The sequence below is a fragment of the Temnothorax americanus genome, unplaced genomic scaffold (genome assembly GCF_048541705.1).
Source record: "Temnothorax americanus isolate GAGA-0224 unplaced genomic scaffold, ASM4854170v1 Scaffold112, whole genome shotgun sequence".
Taxonomy (NCBI): domain Eukaryota; kingdom Metazoa; phylum Arthropoda; class Insecta; order Hymenoptera; family Formicidae; genus Temnothorax; species Temnothorax americanus.
The window spans coordinates 219,795-242,461 of NW_027509245.1; the positions used below are offsets into that span (position 1 = coordinate 219,795).

Genomic DNA, 22,667 nt, shown 5'->3' on the forward strand with positions numbered 1-22,667 from the left:
AAAAAATTAAGAGAAGAATGGACGTTTGCACACAAGATACTATTGCACCCAAGCCGCATTGCACACATAATATTATTGCCTACACATCGATTGCCTACAAGCTCTATTGCGCACAAATAAAAAATTAAGAGAAGAATGGACGTTTGCACACAAGATACTATTGCACACAAGCAACATTGCACACATAATATTATTGCCCACAGATCGATTGCCTACAAGCTCTATTGCGCACAAATAAAAAATTAGGAGACGAATGCACACCCGACACTTAATTTTTTAATTGTGCGCAATAGTGCTTGTAGGCAATCGATCTGTAGGCAATAATATTATGTGTGCAATGCGGCTTGTGTGCAATAGTATCTTGTGTGCAAACGTCTATTCGTCTCTTAATTTTTTAATTGTGCGCAATAGTGCTTGTAGGCAATCGACTTGTAGGCAATAATTTTTGTGCGCAAACGAATTGTCGGCAAATGAGATGTTGGCAAACGACACTGTAGGCAATCGATTTGTAGGCAATTGGGACCCTCCCTTAATATTAATAATACCAGAAGAGTTATTGGTAATGGAAAAGAAGCAGTTCAGTAGCTGGTAATGGACATGAAATTTCGAAAAAACGGCTCCGATTTCTTTCAAAAATTTTTTATAAGTTAAAAACAATATCTAATTGTAAGGATGTGTCGGAAACAGAATTTCGAAAAAAAATTGTTAAAAGAAAATATTTTATTTGCAAAAAAATGTAAAATTGCATGCACGGGGGGGTATGAGGCGCTCCCCGGATTTGCGATTGGTCAACAAAATTTCTCGAAGGACCAGAGGGCCCGTGCCCTCGCGAAAGCGAATAAAGCGAAGCAAGCAAGCGAATATCAAAAATGCGAGGCGACTCACCGTGTCGTTGCCCGGCGCCTCCTGGGTGTCGACGTCGTTTTCCCGTTGGCGAGATCTCTGGCGTGCAAGGCGAAAGCATGCAACAGTCCGGTATAGCAAGCGGGCACGGACAGGCAGGTATAGCAAGCAAGCACAGATAGGCAGGATAGCAAGCAGTCACAGATAGGCAGGATATCGAGCGATTAGGCCTTCGTGGTCTGCGGTAGGCGACCGAGCACTCCGAGTTTGCACATGCAAAAACGGTAACGTGTGAGCTTCACGACGTTCGACTGGTGAGTGACTCTCTTCGGCGTTCTCCGGCTCGCGCACCTGCGAAGTACGGCGCGAGCAAGTACCGAATTCTTCTCATAATTGGGGATGCCACCCGTGGGCGGGCAGCACGAGTCGGGTGAGTCGCGCGGATATCGACAAGTGTACTAATCGCGATCCACCGACGTTTCGCTAATAGGCGCGATAATTTAACCCGGTATAATTAATCAATGTGAAACGACAACACGAAATCAATCTTATAATTAACTACTATTTACACTATGATACACGGCGGTGCGCCAAACATTACCGCCCTCCAAAATACACCGTATTTTCTATGTTTGAGCAAGTCGCTCCGGTGAGCCGTCCATCGGCAGAGGGCACAGCTTCACCAGAGGGCGACTAAGGAGGCCATCCGCCGTCCTCACCGTAGCGACCCGGGCGACCCCGTCACGACCCGGATGCAATTCCTCGACGCGCCCTCGTCTCCACGCCAGAGGAGGAGCGTTTTCGGTTTTTAGAAGGACCAACGTGCCCTTTGATATCGCGTCAGCCGGCTTTAACCACTTTGGTCGTTGCTGGAGGGTGTGTAGATATTCTTCATGCCACCGTTTCCAGAATTGTTGGTGCATGTGCTGCAGCAGCTGCCATCGATCGAGTCTGCCTATCGGCACCGAGTCTAGGTCGGGATAGGGAACCGCTACGAGCGGCTCTAATGTGATAAAGTGCCCCGAGGAGAGCACCCCGAGGTCGTGGGGATCCGAGCTGGTGGGGCACAAAGGTCGGGAATTCAGGATGGATTCTACCTGTGCTAGGAGGGTACTGAATTCCTCCACCGTGAGGATCTGCGCTCCCACCACGCGTTTTAAGTGGGTCTTTGTCGCCTTAACCCCCGCTTCCCAGAGGCCACCAAAGTGTGGCGCGGAAGGGGGGTTAAAGGACCACTGGATTTGTTCTCGCCCTGAGGCCGCCTCCATGCAGCTGACGAGCTCGCGCTGAGCCTCCACGAAATTGGTGCCGCAGTCGCTGTAGATCCGCGAGCACGACCGCGCCTAGCGATGAAACGCCTCAGAGCCGACAAAAATGAGTCTGTAGATAAGGAAAAAGCAAGTTCCAAATGAACCGCCTTTGTGGTAAAGCAAACGAAAATACACACGTACGCCTTGAACGGCGTTGCCCCGCGAGAACGACAATTACATACAAAGAAGGGGCCCGCGTAGTCGACCCCGGCGATTGAGAAGGGTTTGGCCTGACGTACTTTGGCGGTTGCAAAGTACGCGGGTTCGCCCGGAAACATTGGTAACAACGCGACAAACAACGTTTGATGGCCTGATAGGACCCCAGAATCCAAAAATGCTGCAGTAGTAGGTAATGCAACGCTCGACGCCCCGGATGCAAGTGTAGGCAATAGGTGCGCTCTACAATCAGTTCCGTGAGCCGGTGCTTACCGGGCAACAACGCGGGATGCTTGGCCTCATGAGATATTGCGGAGTGCGTGAGTCTACCGCCCACCCTGAGGACTCCGCGCGCGTCCACGAAAGGGGCGAGTTGTCGCAGAGGTTTGGAGCAATTCTGATTGCGTTTCAATCTATCGAGATCCTCTGCAATGCGACAAGATTGAACAACTTTAACAAGGTATAGCAGGGTCGAATGGAATTCGACTTGGTCTACAACAAGAGTTCTGTGAGGTGAATTCGACTTGAGTCGATTAACAAAACGAAGGCAATAAGAGAATATTCTAACGAGTTTATCCAATGACGAAAAACGATCGAGAAGCGAATCAACAACAAAAGCAGAGTTTACGACATCAGCAGGATTTACAACAACAAAAGCATGAGATTTTTCTTCCTCCGGAAAATCGTCATTTTCCAATATCGTTTCTGGAGTGGGTTCGAATTCGGCGAGCCACGCAGGGCCAGTCCACCAAAGCTGATGATTCACTAATTCTTAAGGAAACAAGCCCCTTGAGCAACAATCGGCGGGGTTAGACTTGGTGTCGACATGCCTCCAGCAAGAGATATCTGTGTTGGACTGGATGCGGGCCACACGATTACGCACAAACGTCTTCCAACGGTGGGGGGCCGAACGTATCCAGGCGAGCGCGACCTCGGAATCAGACCACGCGTACGTGCCGTCAATAGTAATCTTAGGCCGGAGGATGTTCCCGATATACTCCGCTAAGTCCGACAGTAAAACGGCTGCGCAAAGCTCGAGTCTCGGCAAGGTGATGGCCTTAAGCGGGGCCACCTTTGACTTGGCGCTGAGCATTCGAATCAGTACCCCGTCCTCGGCGACAATTCTAATATATACAACGGCTCCGTAGCCCTGTTCGCTCGCGTCACAAAATCCGTGTATCTCCCGTCGGATTACGTTGGCCATGGCGATAGTACGAGGTATGCGAATGGAAGCTAGCGCGGGGAGTTCCGATTTGTATCGCCCCCATCGAGAACATATTTCCGAAGGAGGCCCGTCGTCCCACTCTAATTTGAGCACCCAGAGTTGCTGTATCAGTCTTTTAGCTGCAAACGTAAGGGGAGTCAGAAAGCCTAACGGGTCGAAAATACGAGCCAGTTCCGAGAGAATGGTGCGTTTGGTACAATCTCTGTCCAACGGGTGGACCTGAAAGCCGAAGTTGTCCGTTTGAGGATACCAACGAAGTCCGAGAACCTTGAGAAACTGATCTTCCGAGGATTCAAACGATAGCAATGATTGACTGCAAAGCTCTGGATCGAGATCTGCTAAGACTGACGGATGGTTGCTGGCCCATTTCCTGAGCTCGAAACCCGCGGTTTTGAGCAAAGCTTGTAGCTGCCGCTGAAGCTCACAAGCTTCCCCCTCAGACTCGGCGCTCGCCACCACGTCGTCGACATAGACGCTCTCCTCCAAGACCGCCGCGGCCAGAGGGTAGCTCACTTTGCCTTCCGTTGCCAATTTCAACAAGCAGGCGATTGCCAGGAACGGAGAGCACGTCAATCCAAAAGTGACAGTCAACATCAAGTAGTCTAATATCGGATCATTCTCCGAGAAACGCCAGACTATTCTCTGGTAGTCACATTGACCGCGCTCGACCAAGATCCGAAGGAACATTTGTTTGACGTCCGCAGTGAGCGCCACGCGGCCTACCCGGAACCTCAACAATATCACGACTATATCCGTCTGTAACTTAGGCCCGGATCGCAATACGTCGTTCAACGAAACGCCGTTCAAATCCTTCGCCGAGGCGTCAAATACGACCCGCAATTTTGTGGTAGTGCTATCCGATTTAACTACCCCATGATGGGGCAAATAGAACACAGGTCCGTTCACCGGGAACGGCCGTTCAATCAATTTCATATAACCGTTATTCAAATAATCCTGCATGAATTTGTTATAGCTCAATTTAAACTCTGCATCTAATTTAAAGCGACGCTCAAGTGCGCGAAATCTATTTAGGGCTACTTGACGCGTGCCGACAAAACAAGGTTTATCCCTTTTAAAAGGATACGATACAACAAAACGACCGGACGCGTCCCGACGCGTGGTCTGAGCGAATAATTCCTCGCAACGTTTATCCTCCTGCGAATACGGTGGGACCGATGGAATCTCGTCTAGTTGCCAAAATCGACTAAGAGATGCGTCCAACGAATCGAGAGTCATAAACGAATGTGTGGATCCCGGCGCCTGCGTTGATACCGAACCGACGAGAACCCAGCCGAAGACGGAATTGAAGGCGTCTGGTTCGCCCTTCTTTCCCACGCGACGGCCATCCCGAAGTAACGACGCGAAGATTTCTGCGCCGATCAGGATGTCGATGGGACCGGGTCGGTGATACTGCGGATCAGCTAGCCGCAATCCGTTCAAATGTTTCCACGCTCTTCGCTCGACCTGACTGCTAGGTAACGGGGCGGAGATGCGCGGAAGAATCGTAGCCTCTACTGGGGTGCGCGTGCTTTCCCTGCCCTGTGCTTGTATTACGAGTGAGGTGCGGCCTCGAGTTGCAGCCGCCTTTGTATCATTTACCGCGAGAACTACCGTATGGCACTTGGTTCGTCCGAAACCACCCCTCTGCATGCAACTTTCGGAGATAAAGTTTAGCTGGCTCGCGCTATCTAACAGAATACGAACGGGGAAGGGATTTTCGTGTGCGTCGAGCGCTTCGGCTTGTACCGTCGACAACAATACGATCGGGTTCGACTAGAGAGCCTCTAGGAGAGAGAGGCGACAACGGGTCATGTGACCAGCCATTCCGTGATTGGCTAGCAACATTATTGAGGGGGGCAAAGGCGAGATTGCGACGTCAATGCAGAAGAGCGTAGGAGGGGGTTAGCGCAGGCAGGTTAAGTCAGGTTAAGTTGAGGTAAACACGCCGCATGGTCATCCGCGCGTGAGTGACTGAGTGACAAAATTAACATCAATTCAACGAAGGAACGGTAAGTTTTTATTTAGCAAAAGTTGAAAAAATATAAAGAAAATTATTAAAATATTATTTACGTGCTATAATAATATTACAAAGCTATATGCGAAATCTGCTGCACAGAACAAAAGTGTCATTATTTTTTTAAACCGAGTATATTGCAGATTCTTGATGAATAGTGTAGTTAAAAAATAAATAAATACTACAGTACAGTACTAATTTATTGTTTTTGTATTGCAGGCACTAATCATGCCATCGAGATGCACCGCATATAAGTGCAGTAACAACAGCAATGACGGCTACGCACTTGTAACATATCCGCAAAATGAGTCGCTGAGACAGAAATGGATCGCTGCGGTTGGAAGAGGAAAGAGCTGGTCACCTAATAATACTCAAAAACTTTGCGAGGTTAGTAACAACATGCAGTATGCTCTGACTTTGCACTTCGGAAGATAAATAGATGTAACCACGTAATCTACTGTTAGACTGAAGTATATATTTGTGATTTCCTTTCTCTAGATACACTTCCAACCATCAGAAATAAAATTTGTCGCTGGGCGTAAACAAGTAAAACTTGGTGCAGTTCCTTCACGGTTTTGTACGTGCAGTATAAGAAAAAAACGAAATATCTTACATCTACATCAAGATGGCTGTGTGCAGACTTGCAAACCACTAACTAAAGAAAATGTACAACCTATTACGTCTCAAGAAATTGTTGAGCAAATGGATGAAATGCAACCAATGGACGAGAATGCGAATTCACCGAGGAGCATCATAATAAAAGAAAATGAACAATTGCGGAATGAAATGAAAGGAACTGTGGAAGAAGTAGTAAAAGTAAACGAGAAGACTGAAAGAATTGATGTAGAAGTTGTGGATACAAACGTATACGAAGAAAATTTTAAACTAAAACAACAGGTTAAAGTACTAAATGAACGTTTACAACTTACGCAAAAAGTGTTGGCTGAGGATCAATGGACAGCTTTAAAAACTGGGCAAAGTAGAGGTTTAAAATGGTCAAAAGAAACAGTGCTAAAAGGGCTGGCCTTGCGTTTTACTTGTGGCACTACAGGTTACAATTATGTAAGAGAAGTTGTTGCTCCCTTTCCTTCAGTCAGGACTTTACAACGGAGTATAGAGAACATCTCTTTTGAACCAGGAGTTTTGACAAACATTTCTGCCCTACTTAAAGAAATGGGAGAGCATTTAGATGAAATTCACAAGTTCTGCTGTTTGGTTTTCGATGAAATGAGCATCCGTGAAAAAATAGATTTTGATTGGAACAGTAAGACTTACATTGGATACACCACTCTACCTGGTTTACCTCGAACGATAGCATCTAAGTTAATGGCTTTTCTTCTCAGCGGAGTATGTAAAAGATGGAAGCAGATTGTAGCATACCACTTTACACCTTTACAGACACATAACAAGAGTATCAAGGAAATTATACTGAACATATTAGAACAATGTGAAAGGAATGGCCTTGTTGTGATCTGTTTAGTTTGCGATATGGGTAATCGTGGCATCTTAAATGAATTTGGATTCAGCTGCAGGAAAAACAAAATGGTATACAGCATTCCTCATCCATTCAACTCTTCAAGAAATTTGTATGCCATTCCAGATTTTATTCATACTTTCAAGAATTTGAAAGAAATGTTAATGAAAGTTGGTGTTATTCTATTACCTGAAGATGTTGTTAATAAGTATAATTTACAATCACAAGCAGTAGATATGAGATATGTAGAGTGGCTTGAAGATAAACAATCTGATATGGATCTGAAATTTAATCCGAATTTGAAGAAGAAGGATTTAAAACCTAATCATTTCAATAAAATGAAGGTGACCCCAGCTACCAACACTATCAGCCCTCAAACAGCAGGAGCTCTTTTTCGTCTCAGTGAAACTATGAATGACTCAATAATGGAGACAACAGCTTGGTTTATTTTAATGTTAAGACACTTATTCAAGATAATGACTTCACGTGACAGATTGTTTGCATTGAGTTTTAATAAGATGAACTGTTATCATACAGCAATAGAAACTATTCGCTTATTTATTTCTATCTTCAGAAATGCAACGATTGAAGGAGATTGGAAAGTCACTCTCACACATATGATTATGTGTTTGGAAGCTATATTAGAAATTCAAGAGATGTTACTTCAAACGAAATCATTGGATTTTTTATGTTTAGCCCGCTTTAGTCAGGACTGCATTGAAAATGAATTTTCCAACATTCGTATACAACGGCCAAAACCCTCTGCTCTGGAATGTAAAAATCGTCTGAAACAATTGGCCATATCACGTAAAGCTGTGTCGATAAGTAGCTCCAGCTATAACTTTGATGGATCTCCAACGTTGATTGACCTGATGTCAAGAAATAGAAAACCAGAAGAAACTGATACTTCACCGTCAATTATGTTCCCACAGTTGAATGCAACTGGATGTTTAACGGACGAGGAGGAAGAAATCTTATACAAAATGTGTGGCTACGTTGTGTTCAAGCTTAAGCAGCGAATAAAGTGCACTGATTGTTACTCAAAACTATTGCATTCAGGTCCAGGTCTGCATCCCAGAGGCGGCTTTGTAAAAGCTTGTGAATTTCTGGAGGGAGCTCTTGTTTCGGTCTCAGATGAGGTATTTCAACTTTTGAAAGCAATAGAATTAATTCTGAAAGGCATAAAGAATCAACTCAAAGATGTAGGACAAGCATTGAAAGCAAAATTGGAACACTATTTGAAAAACGAATTAAGTAATTTCACCATTAGCACTTGTCATAATAGGAAAGATCTTTTAATTTCCAGATATTGTAGCATGAGATTGCGTCAGATATCATTAGAATTAAGCAGCATTTCTGTCAATAAGAATAATACATCTGCTTTTGGCAGCAAGAGCATGGGCTCAAGACTTTTAGCTGATAATTTCAATCCAGTAAAACGAACAGCTACAATTCCAAAGAACTTAATTGGTACAAACTAATAAAACAATATTGTATAATATTATGCCATATTGTACGTTTAAGTTATGTTCAATACGTGTGCAATGATTTATTAGCAGTTATGTAAGGATTTGAATAGTTTATCTCTATTGCTACGTTTTCAGTTTGTTTATGATGCTCGTTTTCACCAACATCGTTTAACTTGAACCTTAGCTCAATTCACTCTTTGTCTATTTTTAAAGGAGAAAGAGACAAAGAGTGAATTAAACTAAGGTTCAAGTTAAACGGCGTTAGTGAAAACGGGTATTAAGTAATACACGATATTATTGACTGATATATATAGGTAATATAATGAAAAATATGTTCCTATAACACGTACGTTTACAATATGACACTTTATTTATGTTATTCAATACGTGTGTAATGATTTATTAGCGATTACAATGTAAGGATTCGAATAGTTTATTTCTATTGCTACGTTTTTAGTTTGTTCAAGTAATACACAATTTGACTGATATAATAATGAAAAATATGTTCCTATAACACGTACGTTTACAATATGACACTTTAATTAATTTATGTTATTCGATACGTGTGTGTGTGCAATGATTAGCGATTACAATGTAAGGATTCGAATAGTTTATTTCTATTGCTACGTTTTTAGTTTGTTCAAGTAATACACAATTTGACTGATATAATAATGAAAAATATGTTCCTATAACACGTACGTTTACAATATGACACTTTAATTAATTTATGTTACTCAATACGTGTGCAATGATTTATTAGCGATTACAATGTAAGGATTCGAATAGTTTATCTCTATTGCTATGTTTTTATAGTTTGTTTAAGTAACACACGATATTATTGACTGATAGATAATATAATAATGAAAAATATGTTTCTATAACACGTATACGTTTACAATATGACACTTTCTTTAATTTATGTTATTCAATACGTGTGCAATGATTTATCAGCGATTATAATATAAGAATTTGAATTATTTATTTCTATTGCTATTTCGATGTTTTAAGCTTGTTGCTTTTGATAAGTAAACACTCGATTTTATTTTTTATCTTCTCATTTACTTTTACCACTTCTTCCACAGTTCCTTTCATTTCATTCCGCAATTGTTCATTTTCCTTTATTATGGTGTTCCTCGGTGAATTCGCATTCTCGTTTTCACTTCTCTTCATTTCTGCCCTATCGATATCCTATCATTATAACTAAAAGGGAAATGGCGGTAGGTATTATTATTGAAATGTCACGCGATCATGTTATTAAGCTGTCTCGTAACACATCCATTCGCACGACAAATATCGTCACGCGAAACTCTCGCTACGCTCGTCGACGTATTACATCGAGATAATAAATTGTACGGCCGACCGCGCACAGATTTCCGGCACTTATGCTGGTTAACGTGCGTCGGACACTTCTAACGTCAATTTTCCATGTCTCTTCATGTTGCTTTATGTATACATTATGTTATCATGTTATCATTCTGAAAGAGGCGCGACGAGATTCTCGCGTGATTATTACGTATCGAGCGATCTTAGATTAGCGTTAACATAAAAAAATTCGAATATTTCTTATTAACATATCTTTTTATAGGCATGATAATGATTATTTTCTGTGCTACATTTTTTTCTAATTTTTCTCACCACTATTTCCTGGTATTCCTTTAAAAGTAACTAAAAAAATAATTGAGACGATAAATAACGTTAGCAAAGTTAATAATTAAATGACAAGCGTTACGTATATCTCAGATTGAACGTCCGGTATAATACGTTAAATCACTTCGCGACCTCGCTCCCTATAAATAATAGCATTTCACAATATTTCCTCTCGTCGGAAAAAAATGCAGTGACTCGAGATTCTAGGCGTGATCGCGGCGATTAAGCAAGGGACACCTGCCAACCCGCAAGCTGCGGTCTGCTGCAAACTTTGCGAAATCACGGCTGTGAACTATCGGCTGCACATCGTCTTCAATTTCTTGAGACTTCGTTTGTAGATCTTCTTTGGTTAGTGGTTTGCAAGTCTGCACACAGCCATCTTGATGTAGATGTAAGATATTTCGTTTTTTTCTTATACTGCACGTACAAAACCGTGAAGGAACTGCACCAAGTTTTACTTGTTTACGCCCAGCGACAAATTTTATTTCTGATGGTTGGAAGTGTATCTAGAGAAAGGAAATCACAAATATATACTTCAGTCTAACAGTAGATTACGTGGTTACATCTATTTATCTTCCGAAGTGCAAAGTCAGAGCATACTGCATGTTGTTACTAACCTCGCAAAGTTTTTGAGTATTATTAGGTGACCAGCTCTTTCCTCTTCCAACCGCAGCGATCCATTTCTGTCTCAGCGACTCATTTTGCGGATATGTTACAAGTGCGTAGCCGTCATTGCTGTTGTTACTGCACTTATATGCGGTGCATCTCGATGGCATGATTAGTGCCTGCAATACAAAAACAATAAATTAGTACTGTACTGTAGTATTTATTTATTTTTTAACTACACTATTCATCAAGAATCTGCAATATACTCGGTTTAAAAAAATAATGACACTTTTGTTCTGTGCAGCAGATTTCGCATATAGCTTTGTAATATTATTATAGCACGTAAATAATATTTTAATAATTTTCTTTATATTTTTTCAACTTTTGCTAAATAAAAACTTACCGTTCCTTCGTTGAATTGATGTTAATTTTGTCACTCAGTCACTCACGCGCGGATGACCATGCGGCGTGTTTACCTCAACTTAACCTGACTTAACCTGCCTGCGCTAACCCCCTCCTACGCTCTTCTGCATTGACGTCGCAATCTCGCCTTTGCCCCCCTCAATAATGTTGCTAGCCAATCACGGAATGGCTGGTCACATGACCCGTTGTCGCCTCTCTCTCCTAGAGGCTCTCTAGGTTCGACCGCGCGACACTAGCCATGCTAACGAGGGGTTCGCTTCCCTGCGATGACGTTGTCCCCGATTCGGAGGGTGGTTCGGCGTCTGTGGGTGCATTCGCCGAGCCCGAGTTCTGCTAAAAATGCAGGAGCGTGTGATGTTTGGCCTTACACGACCGACACGTCCACGACGATGGACAGTCATTAACGCCCGCGCGGAGGCAGTTATAACACAAGTTCGAAGTTTTAGCCGTTGAATGCCTTTCCCGAGGGGATAATTTCAAGAATCGAGAACATTTTGCAACGAGGTGTTGTTCTTTACATACCGGACACTCGGCGGTTCGAGTTGCGAGCGACGAAGCCGACGCGGAATTCTTTGACGAAGTCGACTGAGACTTTTGCGACGTATTTTGTGAGCCCGATACCGACGCGAGAACCCGGCAGTGATCAGAGAGGAACTTTGTAAGTTGCGTGAATTTCGGTATTTCCTCCGCCCGGTGTTCAGATTCGAACTTCTCGCGGAGCGAACGAGGGAGCTTCTCCAGCAAGAATTTGAGAAGGAGATAATCCCAAGCGTCTGTAGGAAATCCTAATAGATTCAATGCTCGCGTGTTCTCGGTGAAGGTGCTCAACAGCGTGCGCAGGGGGACGGCCGACTCCGACTTCAACGGCTGAGCTTTCAGCATCAAGTCCACGTGATAATCCGCCAAGTCTCGTTTGTTTTGATATCGCGAAATCAAGGCGTCATAAGCTATCGCGTAGTTATCGGCGGAGAGAGGGATGTTCTTGACGACGTTCAGCGCTTCTCCTTTCAAGCAGGATATCAGATATTGATACTTCTCTATGGTAGGGACGTTCCGGTTCTCGTGAATAGAGATGTTGTATAACGCGATGAACGAGGGCCAAAGCGTGAGATCTCCCGAAAATTGCGGAAGTGAGATCTTGGGCAATTTGACCGATGACGTCTGGGCCGGGTCCTGCGGGACCGGAGCGGCTACTCGGTCGGCGCCCACAAATCTCTCGTAACGCCCGATTACCGCGAAGCGCATCTCGTCAAAGTCCCGGCGAATCGAATCCTCCGTTTCGAACTCTTCATCTGAGGCGTTTTGTATTATCTTGAGGTGGGTTGCCTCAAAGTCCTCGACCAATCTGGTCACGATGGGATATCGCACGAGGAAGTTCGGTCTCTGACTTACATTGTCCGCGGCGAGCATCGACAGCTCATGAATCTCCCGCATACGTTTCACGCATAACTCGCGTTTGGTTACATTCCCTCGACTCATGATGCCCGGAATACAATCACTAGGTCAACCAAGATGACGATAGCAGCTCACTTCGATGTGAGAATATCAACAATGCCGGAAGCTAACGGTCTTCAAGTTCCGTAATGTTCGCAAAACAAAACAACTATCTCCTTGTTATGATGACGAGTCGGCTCGGCTCGAATTTCTGTTCGAAGGCACGACGGATATTTTCGAGAGGCTATAATAACGATTCGTACAATTTCAAACGACGGTAGGTTGATGCAAAATGATAGGGTGCGAGCACTGGCGGTAGAGTGGGATCAAGTAGGATGATTAACGAGGAAGATGGTTGCAAAGGATACAAAATAATATAATAGTTAGACCAATAATAAATCAACAATCAGTAATCAATAATCATCAAAATCAAAATTATCAATTAAATTGGCACAGGTACCCGGTTACGACGAAGAAATTGCACTCAGGCACTTATCTGATCGAGCCTCAGTAATACGCGTTGCGCGCGGTCTTACTACATAAGCGGAATATACGACATGATCATACGACATGAGCGGTATACCACATGAGCAATCCACGCCACAAGCATTAATTTATTTGGCTCAATTCCAATCACAATCTCCAATGACTAATTAAAATATCATATGAGTGCTGATATATTTTATCTCGGAGACCAGTGCCGCCAAACAGTGTTGTCGATCGATGGCAAATATTCGCAAGCGTTCCAACGATCGAGAAAGTGTGTATGTACGCATGTATTTTCGAATTGTATCGAAAACACACCCGGTAGCAACGAACAAGTATCGCGTGTTATTATCAACGCGAGCTTATGTAGAAAAAATGTGTATATACGCTGCCGGCCCGTGACCGAGCGTCAAGGCCGTCGACGGCGCGGCGAAAACGTATGGCTTAACCGAGAATATTCCAATGTTGAATATTTCGGTTAACGACAATATTCAATAACGAATGACAAAAGCAATTAACCACAAAGCGATCAAACGACAAGTTTCCCGCGCGTATTCTCGTCGCGAAGCAATGTTGCGGCCGAGAGATATCGCGGCGGGTGTAGAATACGCGACTGATCAATTGTAATGCAATTGCGATCAAAACTACTAAGAAATGCTATCCACGAGCGAAAGGTCGGCGTTATTGCTTTAGCGCGCGAGATCCGGCTCGAAGGACCAATGCACGGGGGGGTATGAGGCGCTCCCCGGATTTGCGATTGGTCAACAAAATTTCTCGAAGGACCAGAGGGCCCGTGCCCTCGCGAAAGCGAATAAAGCGAAGCAAGCAAGCGAATATCAAAAATGCGAGGCGACTCACCGTGTCGTTGCCCGGCGCCTCCTGGGTGTCGACGTCGTTTTCCCGTTGGCGAGATCTCTGGCGTGCAAGGCGAAAGCATGCAACAGTCCGGTATAGCAAGCGGGCACGGACAGGCAGGTATAGCAAGCAAGCACAGATAGGCAGGATAGCAAGCAGTCACAGATAGGCAGGATATCGAGCGATTAGGCCTTCGTGGTCTGCGGTAGGCGACCGAGCACTCCGAGTTTGCACATGCAAAAACGGTAACGTGTGAGCTTCACGACGTTCGACTGGTGAGTGACTCTCTTCGGCGTTCTCCGGCTCGCGCACCTGCGAAGTACGGCGCGAGCGAGTACCGAATTCTTCTCATAATTGGGGATGCCACCCGTGGGCGGGCAGCACGAGTCGGGTGAGTCGCGCGGATATCGACAAGTGTACTAATCGCGATCCACCGACGTTTCGCTAATAGGCGCGATAATTTAACCCGGTATAATTAATCAATGTGAAACGACAACACGAAATCAATCTTATAATTAACTACTATTTACACTATGATACACGGCGGTGCGCCAAACATTGCATTTTCTGTAATAAAATTGAAAATGCAATTTTATACTTTTTTGCAACTAAAAAATATTTTTAAAGAATTTTTTTCGAAATTCTGTTTCCGACATATTTTATTAGATATGGTTTCAACAACCTATAAAAGACTTTTAAAAAAAATCGTTGGAGCTGTTTTCGAGATTTCACGTCCACCACAAAGTACTGAACTGCTTCCCTTCATTACCGCAATAACTCCCGTTATTATTATTTTTTAATAATTCTTTTTTTAAATAATCGTAAAAGAATATAGCGAATTATGTGCCAAAATTTCAAATATTTAGTTTTTTCATTTCTTAAATATTTAATTTGAAAGAAAAAAGATAAATTCTTTGCTTGTCAAGATTGCCTACCCGCTTAAAGAATTTGGTATATTTTTTTAAAATTTTTTTTATAATTATCGAGCAAGTAACATTTACTTTGATAGCAATTATAATTAATCAAAATAACAGTTAAGACTTGTTAATCGACCCAACTGACTATAATAATCGTCATGACAATACGACCATTGATTTTGGTCAGATTAATCGCCAAGATGTTTCGACCATGGATTTTGGTCCGTCTAAATTGATGTAATTTTAATAAGCATTTTATTTAAATAATTAAATTTATTGCGAAAAATATTACCTCACCCTGGTTAAAAGTAATATTTTTTGCAGTAAATTAAATTGTTTAAATAAGATGCTTATAATATAAGCATCAAAATTACATTAATTTAGAAGAACCACAAAATCCATGGGCAAAACCGTCTTAATTTTATAATTATGTTTTTTTTTTTTTTTTTAAGTTGATCCAGAAACAAGCTACCTTGTTTCTGACAATGGAGAATGCGAAAAGATGGCAGAAGATATTAATGAGTGCATTAATAAAGTAAATGAGCATTGTGGCAATTCAACGAAACAAAAAAAAATTTCGGTTTTGGACAAATCTAGATGTAAAAAATAACTTAAAACAGGAGAAGTAAATAATGTCATCTGGACGTCCGAAAGTATCGCACACCTAATTCAATTAGTAAAAAATAATGATATTATATGGAATTACTGCATTCCTATGAAAGAAAGATCAAAATTTAAAATAAGCATTGCATGGGATTTTATCGTGGAAGACTTGAAAGGTAAAACCTAAAAATTTATTAGAAACTAAACAATTTTCTAAACTAAACTGAAATGTGCTCTCACAATATACAAACTCGCCTTAATTTTTTAATAATTTTAAATATTTTAGATACATTTTCCGATATCTCTTCTTTCTTTAATCCAATTGTGATTCAATCCAAATGGAAAAGTTTGGTTGATTATTTTTGGAGAAAAGTAGCTTCACGTCCAAAAACAACTGGATCTGCTGCCGCTGCTCCCGAATCGTGGCCATATTTCGAGAATATGACATTTCTTCAAGAAATACAAACTAAACAAAAGTAATAATTCAAATCTGTAAAAAATAATTTTTATCTTATAGATTATTATCTATTTCAGGACTATTGATAATTTTCCTGAGGAAGATGAAGAACATAAAACTAATGAAAAAATTAGAAGAGGAAGAACCAACAAAAACAATAACGGCATCGAGAAAATAGCGTCAGCTTTAACCGAATTGGCAAAGGCACCGTCAATAATTCCACCTCCATTGCCCGCTCCTTTACCACAAAACACTACGCAGTCAAAATTGACTTTGAAAGAAAAGAAAATTCGAGATTTTCTACAGTTAATGGAATATTTGATGCTTAGTATACCCGATGCTGATCTCGACAATGTGTTCTTCAGTATCCACGAAACTGTACATAAAGCAAAAAAATAACTGCACAGAAATGTTTAAAAAAATTATGTATACTGCGCAGTCTGCGCGTCAATGATTCCTTTTCTGAGGTAAGGGGCGAACACAGAAATCTGGAGACGCTATTATGGTTATTTCTATTAGTCTATTACTAGAATTTCTGTATGTTCCCCCATTACCTCAGGAAAAGAATCATTGACACGCAGTGTACGCAGTTTATTATATTTCAATACATGTTCATTTATTTATTTTTACTTCCAACAACATGTTACAAATTATTACAAATTATTGTAATTGTAATTATTGTAACTGTTATTACAAATTTATAACAAATAAAAATTGTTTCTTTGAAAATAAAAAAATGTGTGTGAAAAAAATCTATTTTCTTTAATTTAGGTTTTTTAAGTGTTTTTTTTCTAGTTAATTGCATGATTATCGATAAATTTGGTGAAATTGCCAAGGTACTGCTCCTTCATTGGCGAAAAACTCTGTGAACTTTCTTCGTACTTGTAAAGCTTCTCGACTTAATACAGCTTGATTTGGTTGATTTAAATTTTGAAATAAATTATTTTCAGATGTATCATTTCGCCAAATATCTGAAATTACATCGCCATTTCTTGTTTCTCTATCTACCATTGACTTGCAAAAATATGTCGACTCTTCCTTTTTTATTAAATAATTATGGAGACATATCGTTGCTTTTACAATAGCTTCAATTGTTTCTACATTTGCGTCTATTGTTCTTCGAAGTATTCTCCATTTTGCAGTAAGAATCCCAAATGTATTTTCAATAATTCTTCGAGCTCTCGATAAACGATAGTTGAAAATTCTTTGATCAAGTGACAATTTGTTATTTTCAGGATAAGGTGTCATTAAATATGCCGTCGTGTTAAATAATTTTTATGTTTTGATTCATTTATTTAATCAATTAATTTAATCAATAGATAATAATCTATAAGATAAAAATTATTTTTTACAGATTTGAATTATTACTTTTGTTTAGTTTGTATTTCTTGAAGAAATGTCATATTCTCGAAATATGGCCACGATTCGGGAGCAGCGGCAGCAGATCCAGTTGTTTTTGGACGTGAAGCTACTTTTCTCCAAAAATAATCAACCAAACTTTTCCATTTGGATTGAATCACAATTGGATTAAAGAAAGAAGAGATATCGGAAAATGTATCTAAAATATTTAAAATTATTAAAAAATTAAGGCGAGTTTGTATATTGTGAGAGCACATTTCAGTTTAGTTTAGAAAATTGTTTAGTTTCTAATAAATTTTTAGGTTTTACCTTTCAAGTCTTCCACGATAAAATCCCATGCAATGCTTATTTTAAATTTTGATCTTTCTTTCATAGGAATGCAGTAATTCCATATAATATCATTATTTTTTACTAATTGAATTAGGTGTGCGATACTTTCGGACGTCCAGATGACATTATTTACTTCTCCTGTTTTAAGTTATTTTTTACATCTAGATTTGTCCAAAACCGAAATTTTTTTTTGTTTCGTTGAATTGCCACAATGCTCATTTACTTTATTAATGCACTCATTAATATCTTCTGCCATCTTTTCGCATTCTCCATTGTCAGAAACAAGGTAGCTTGTTTCTGGATCAACTTAAAAAAAAAAAAAAAAAAAAAAAAAATAATTATAAAATTAAGACGGTTTTGCCCATGGATTTTGTGGTCCTTCTAAATTAATGTAATTTTGATGCTTATATTATAAGCATCTTATTTAAACAATTTAATTTACTGCAAAAAATATTACTTTTAACCAGGGTAAGGTAATATTTTTCGCAATAAATTTAATCATTTAAATAAAATGCTTATTAAAATTACATCAATTTTGACGGACCAAAATCCATGGTCGAAACATCTTGGCGATTAATCTGACCAAAATCAATGGTCGTATTGTTATGACGATTATTATAGTCAGTTGGGTCGATTAACAAGTCTTAACTGTTATTTTGATTAATTATAATTGCTGGCAAAGTAAATGTTACTTGCTCGATAATTATAAAAAAACAGTTTTAAAAAAATATACCAAATTCTTTAAGCGGGTAGGCAATCTTGACAAGCAAAGAATTTATCTTTTTTCTTTCAAATTAAATATTTAAGAAATGAAAAAACTAAATATTTGAAATTTTGGCACATAATTCGCTATATTCTTTTACGATTATTTAAAAAAAGAATTATTAAAAAATAATAATAACGGGAGTTATTGCGGTAATGAAGGGAAGCAGTTCAGTACTTGGTGGTGGACGTGAAATCTCGAAAACAGCTCCAACGATTTCTTTTAAAAGTCTTTTATAGGTTGTTGAAACCATATCTAATAAGATATGTCGGAAACAGAATTTTGAAAAAAATTCTTTAAAAATATTTTTTAGTTGCAAAAAAGTATAAAATTGCATTTTCAGTTTTATTACAGAAAATGCAATTTTACACTTTTTTGCAAATAAAATATTTTCTTTTAACAATTTTTTTCGAAATTTTGTTTTCGACACATCCTTACAATTAGATATTGTTTTCAACAACTTATAAAAAATTTTTGAAAGAAATCGTTGGAGCCGTTTTTTCGAAATTTCATGTCCATTACCAGCTACTGAACTGCTTCTCTTCCATTACCAATAACTCTCTTGTTATTATTAATATTAATAATTTTTTTTAAATAATTATAAAAGAATATAGAATTATGGTAAATTTGAAGAATAGTGGCCTCCTCACCGATTTCGTTCAACTTGGGCTTAATCGACGCGTTTTTGCACAAAACGACCGAATCTGGCAGAAAAAAGTGTCGCTCTGCCCCGCGAAGCGAGATATTAACGGTTAAAGTTGACAGGAATCAGGTTATGATCACGTGACAGGAATCACGTGATCTGCTGCATGCGCGTGCGGCCACTGAGCATGCGCGTGTGGCCGCAGGGCATGGTCGTAGTCGCTACATCGCGTCGGTATGACAGGAATCATTACCTGATAGTCGTCAACTTTAACCGTTAATATCTCGCTTCGCGGGGCAGAGCGACACTTTTTTCTGCCAGATTCGGTCGTTTCGTGCAAAAACGCGTCGATTAAGCCCAAGTTGAACGAAATCGGTGAGGAGGCCACTATTCTTCAGATTTACCCAAAATTCTTATATGCTATGTTAATACATATACGATAACGGCGATGACGGCGACCATGATTACATGGTATCGGCGACCATGGTTACACGTTGTCGGCGACCATTTTACACGACGTAGGCTACCACGTTACACGACGGCTGCGTTCCTTTTGGGCGCTCACGCGCTGTAAGCTGCTGTAAGCATCATTCTATCTTCGTTGCACATCGAATATCAAACGAAGATAGAGCGATGCTTACAGCGCGTGAGCGCCCAAAAGGAACGCACCCGACGTAGGCGGCTACGATATACGATGTCGGCGACTCCGATATATGATGTCGCCTACATCTCGACATGAGTGAAAACGCTTTATTCGGTCATTATTCGCGTACGTGCACGCGAGCGAGGACAAGAAACGATCCGCGAGTGCGAGAAACGGATATTCTCTACGAGTGATTATCGAGTTCATCAAAGGAACTCGCCCCGAATCTGTGATCGTGTCGCGTTCGCGCTCGGGATCTGCCTCGTGAACAAGATTCTCCGTTTGACAGTAACGTACGACAGCACGTACACGCGGTACACGGATACGTGTCTCATGTGTCGTCCTGAAATATTTTGCTGACGCAACGTTTTACCTTTTGTGCATTTCATTTTTACATTTATAACAAACGAAGAAGATTGGGAAGTTTATTACAATAATACGTAATTAGTAGATGTGCAAACTATTTAAAAAAAATCGAGTGAGAATCTGTACAAATTTAATGTCACTCTTGTTATCATATTTTTCAGAGTCGACGATCGGCGTTTCCCCTGTTTATCTTACACGGACGTATGTACACGGATGTGTCTCGTGTGTCGTCATTATAAATACAGAAAGTTAAGAAAGACACAAGATTAAAATATCAAAATGTCGAAAGAGTTTTAGAAAGAGGTTAGTGGGTCTCGATTTGCGTTTACTTTCTTCTTCCTGGCATCTACTTATAGCTGTTGCACGACAAAATTGAACTTAACACTATTATCTTCCTATTCATCTACTCGTTCCTTTTATGACACATTTCTTTTCATTACAACTTTAATTTATTTTATTTCATAAAATACTTCCGTCATTCTTATAGGTTATACTTGATCTCATATGTTTAATATTTTAATATATTTTTTTTGCAGTAAAGTAGTAAATTTGTAGGATACATTGAACTTTTCACGATAGGTGTTAATAAAAGGTAAATGTTCAATTCGCTCCTCTCAAATTTGAAGAAATGCACCTATTTGATCTTTTTTTTTTATTAACACTTCAAACAAAATGTACGGTAGCGAACTTAATTTTAAATGGATTACTTTTAAATTATACGAATTACAATGTTAATACATTTTGTTTTGTGCTATAGATCTGGTCATGAAAAGAAAACTATATGCTCAGGCTTTAAAAAGCCAATGCCAAACGTTTCTGTGAAGCTGAAATTCAAGATCAGTTGACTCAGATAGAGAATATGTTAGATGTATTAGATGGAGCGATGGAGCACACTGTAACCTCCCATGTTTCACCTGCTGTGCCCATTGATGAAAGCAATAATGTTCAAGATAATGACTTAATTGTTGAAGATGTATTAGTACTTAATCCACCAAATCATCAAACTGAAGATGCTGAATATAGTGAACACAGCAGCAGTGATGAATTAGAAGATAAAGTTAAAATTGATATTGAATATTTGAGAAATCGTCCTGTTCATGACATGGAGACATATTTATTGAACTTTTTAACAGAATGGGGTGTTCGAGACGTTTCATTTAAAAAAATGGACAAGCTTTTAGCAGGGCTGCGAGTTATTTCCCTGGTTTGCCAAAATCATATAAAACAATTCTTCGTACTCCTCGAACTGTGAATATTAAAGAAGTTGGTCAAGGCCTAATGTGGTATAAGAGGATCAAGATTAACCTTGATGAAATATTAACTGATAACTATTTGCAAAATAATAATCAAATTGTAGTGGACATTAATATATCGATGGTGTCCAATTATATAAAAGTGCAGATAATCAATTTTGGCAAATTTTAGGTTGCCTTAATGGTGACAGATTTCCTTTTATAATTGGTGTATGGTATGGGAATTATCTCTCTCAATATATTATGTTCATTAGGTTTATCAAATGCAGATCGTGATTTGCTGACGATGACATTAAGCACTTTGAAAAAGCTTCATGGTAATGACTTTTTTGTTCTAATTTATATAACTGCAGTATTTACATATTTACACTTTCTGATCATTAATTTATATTTCTGCACGACCAGTTGTATCTAATCTTGATAGAGATTTGCTTCGAGATGTGTCAAGTAAACTTGATATAGTACTAATGAACATTTCCTGGTGAAGCTATCGTTGAGAGACCCAAAAATTGTCCCCTCCTTCCATTACGAGATGAGAAGTCATTTGAAGCATTCAATGAATTTTTGAAAAGTAAAATTGCATTTTTTCAGTTTGTAAGTGCAGCTGACCTATTTGGATATTTATTTATATTTTCCACAATATATATGAACTCTTCTTACATAGTTAGCATTTAATTCTTTGTGTGTTTTAAAAGTCAGCTATCTTAATGAACATATTCTTGATGATTCTGATCAGCTTGCAAAACAAGTTAGCTGGAAAGAAACTAGAGAAGTGAAAATCTCTCTTTTTATGGAACAAGGATTAAGGAGACTTTGTTTTGTAAGTGTTTCTATAGTGTGTTTATACTGTCACTTCTATTCATTTCTTTTCCGTTGCTGTTTAGGTGCCATAATGGGCCGTTTTAAAGATCAATCGTTGAAGAATGCTGAAGAATCCACGAAGCGCTGGTTGAATACTTCTGGTCAACGTAAATGAGAGATTAACGTCATCTTTCACACATTTTGTTTCCAGTTTAATGTTACCGCACATATTTCCACATTTTATTTTGAATTTATTCCTTTTGGTTCTTTAAAGTTATGTTTTTTATATTTAAAAAATTATTACTTGACACACACACACACACATATATTTTATATATATATATATATATATATATATATATATATATATTTTTCTGTTTTTGTTATGTTTGCTCTAACTAATTGGAGTTTTACAGTTCAATATTGATAAAAGATTATTTTTATTTACTTCGTTTTATGATTTGTAAACTAGATTACTGTGCAATAACGTTTAGTGACCTATATTATCTGTTATCCGTACCTATGTATTGACAATAAATGTGTCATAAACAGTAAAATATGACGTTTATTAATTACTATCTTGATTTCTC

At 39.5% G+C, this 22,667-nt stretch overlaps 2 protein-coding genes and 1 pseudogene across 15 annotated transcripts in view; 1 reads left to right on the top strand and 2 right to left on the bottom strand.

Moving 5' to 3' along the window:
- The window catches only part of LOC143908712 (dorsal-ventral patterning tolloid-like protein 1), a 297,226-nt gene that overhangs the window by 207,519 nt on the left and 67,040 nt on the right, over nucleotides 1–22,667 (bottom strand). The window lies entirely within an intron of this gene.
- LOC143908716 (uncharacterized) lies at nucleotides 8,909–14,855 on the bottom strand. The gene is made up of 3 exons (XM_077426478.1): nucleotides 11,148–14,855; nucleotides 10,756–10,923; nucleotides 8,909–10,644 (listed from the first exon to the last, which is right to left on the bottom strand). The coding sequence occupies exon 1, from the start codon at nucleotides 12,644–12,646 to the stop codon at nucleotides 11,501–11,503; it is 1,146 nt and encodes a 381-aa protein (XP_077282604.1). The 5' UTR covers nucleotides 12,647–14,855; the 3' UTR covers nucleotides 8,909–10,644; nucleotides 10,756–10,923; nucleotides 11,148–11,500.
- On the top strand, nucleotides 19,521–22,634 carry LOC143908722 (uncharacterized; annotated as a pseudogene). Its single transcript, XR_013260227.1, has 6 exons — nucleotides 19,521–20,326; nucleotides 20,560–20,615; nucleotides 20,781–21,596; nucleotides 21,679–21,870; nucleotides 22,013–22,096; nucleotides 22,161–22,634. The product of XR_013260227.1 is annotated as an uncharacterized LOC143908722 (transcript).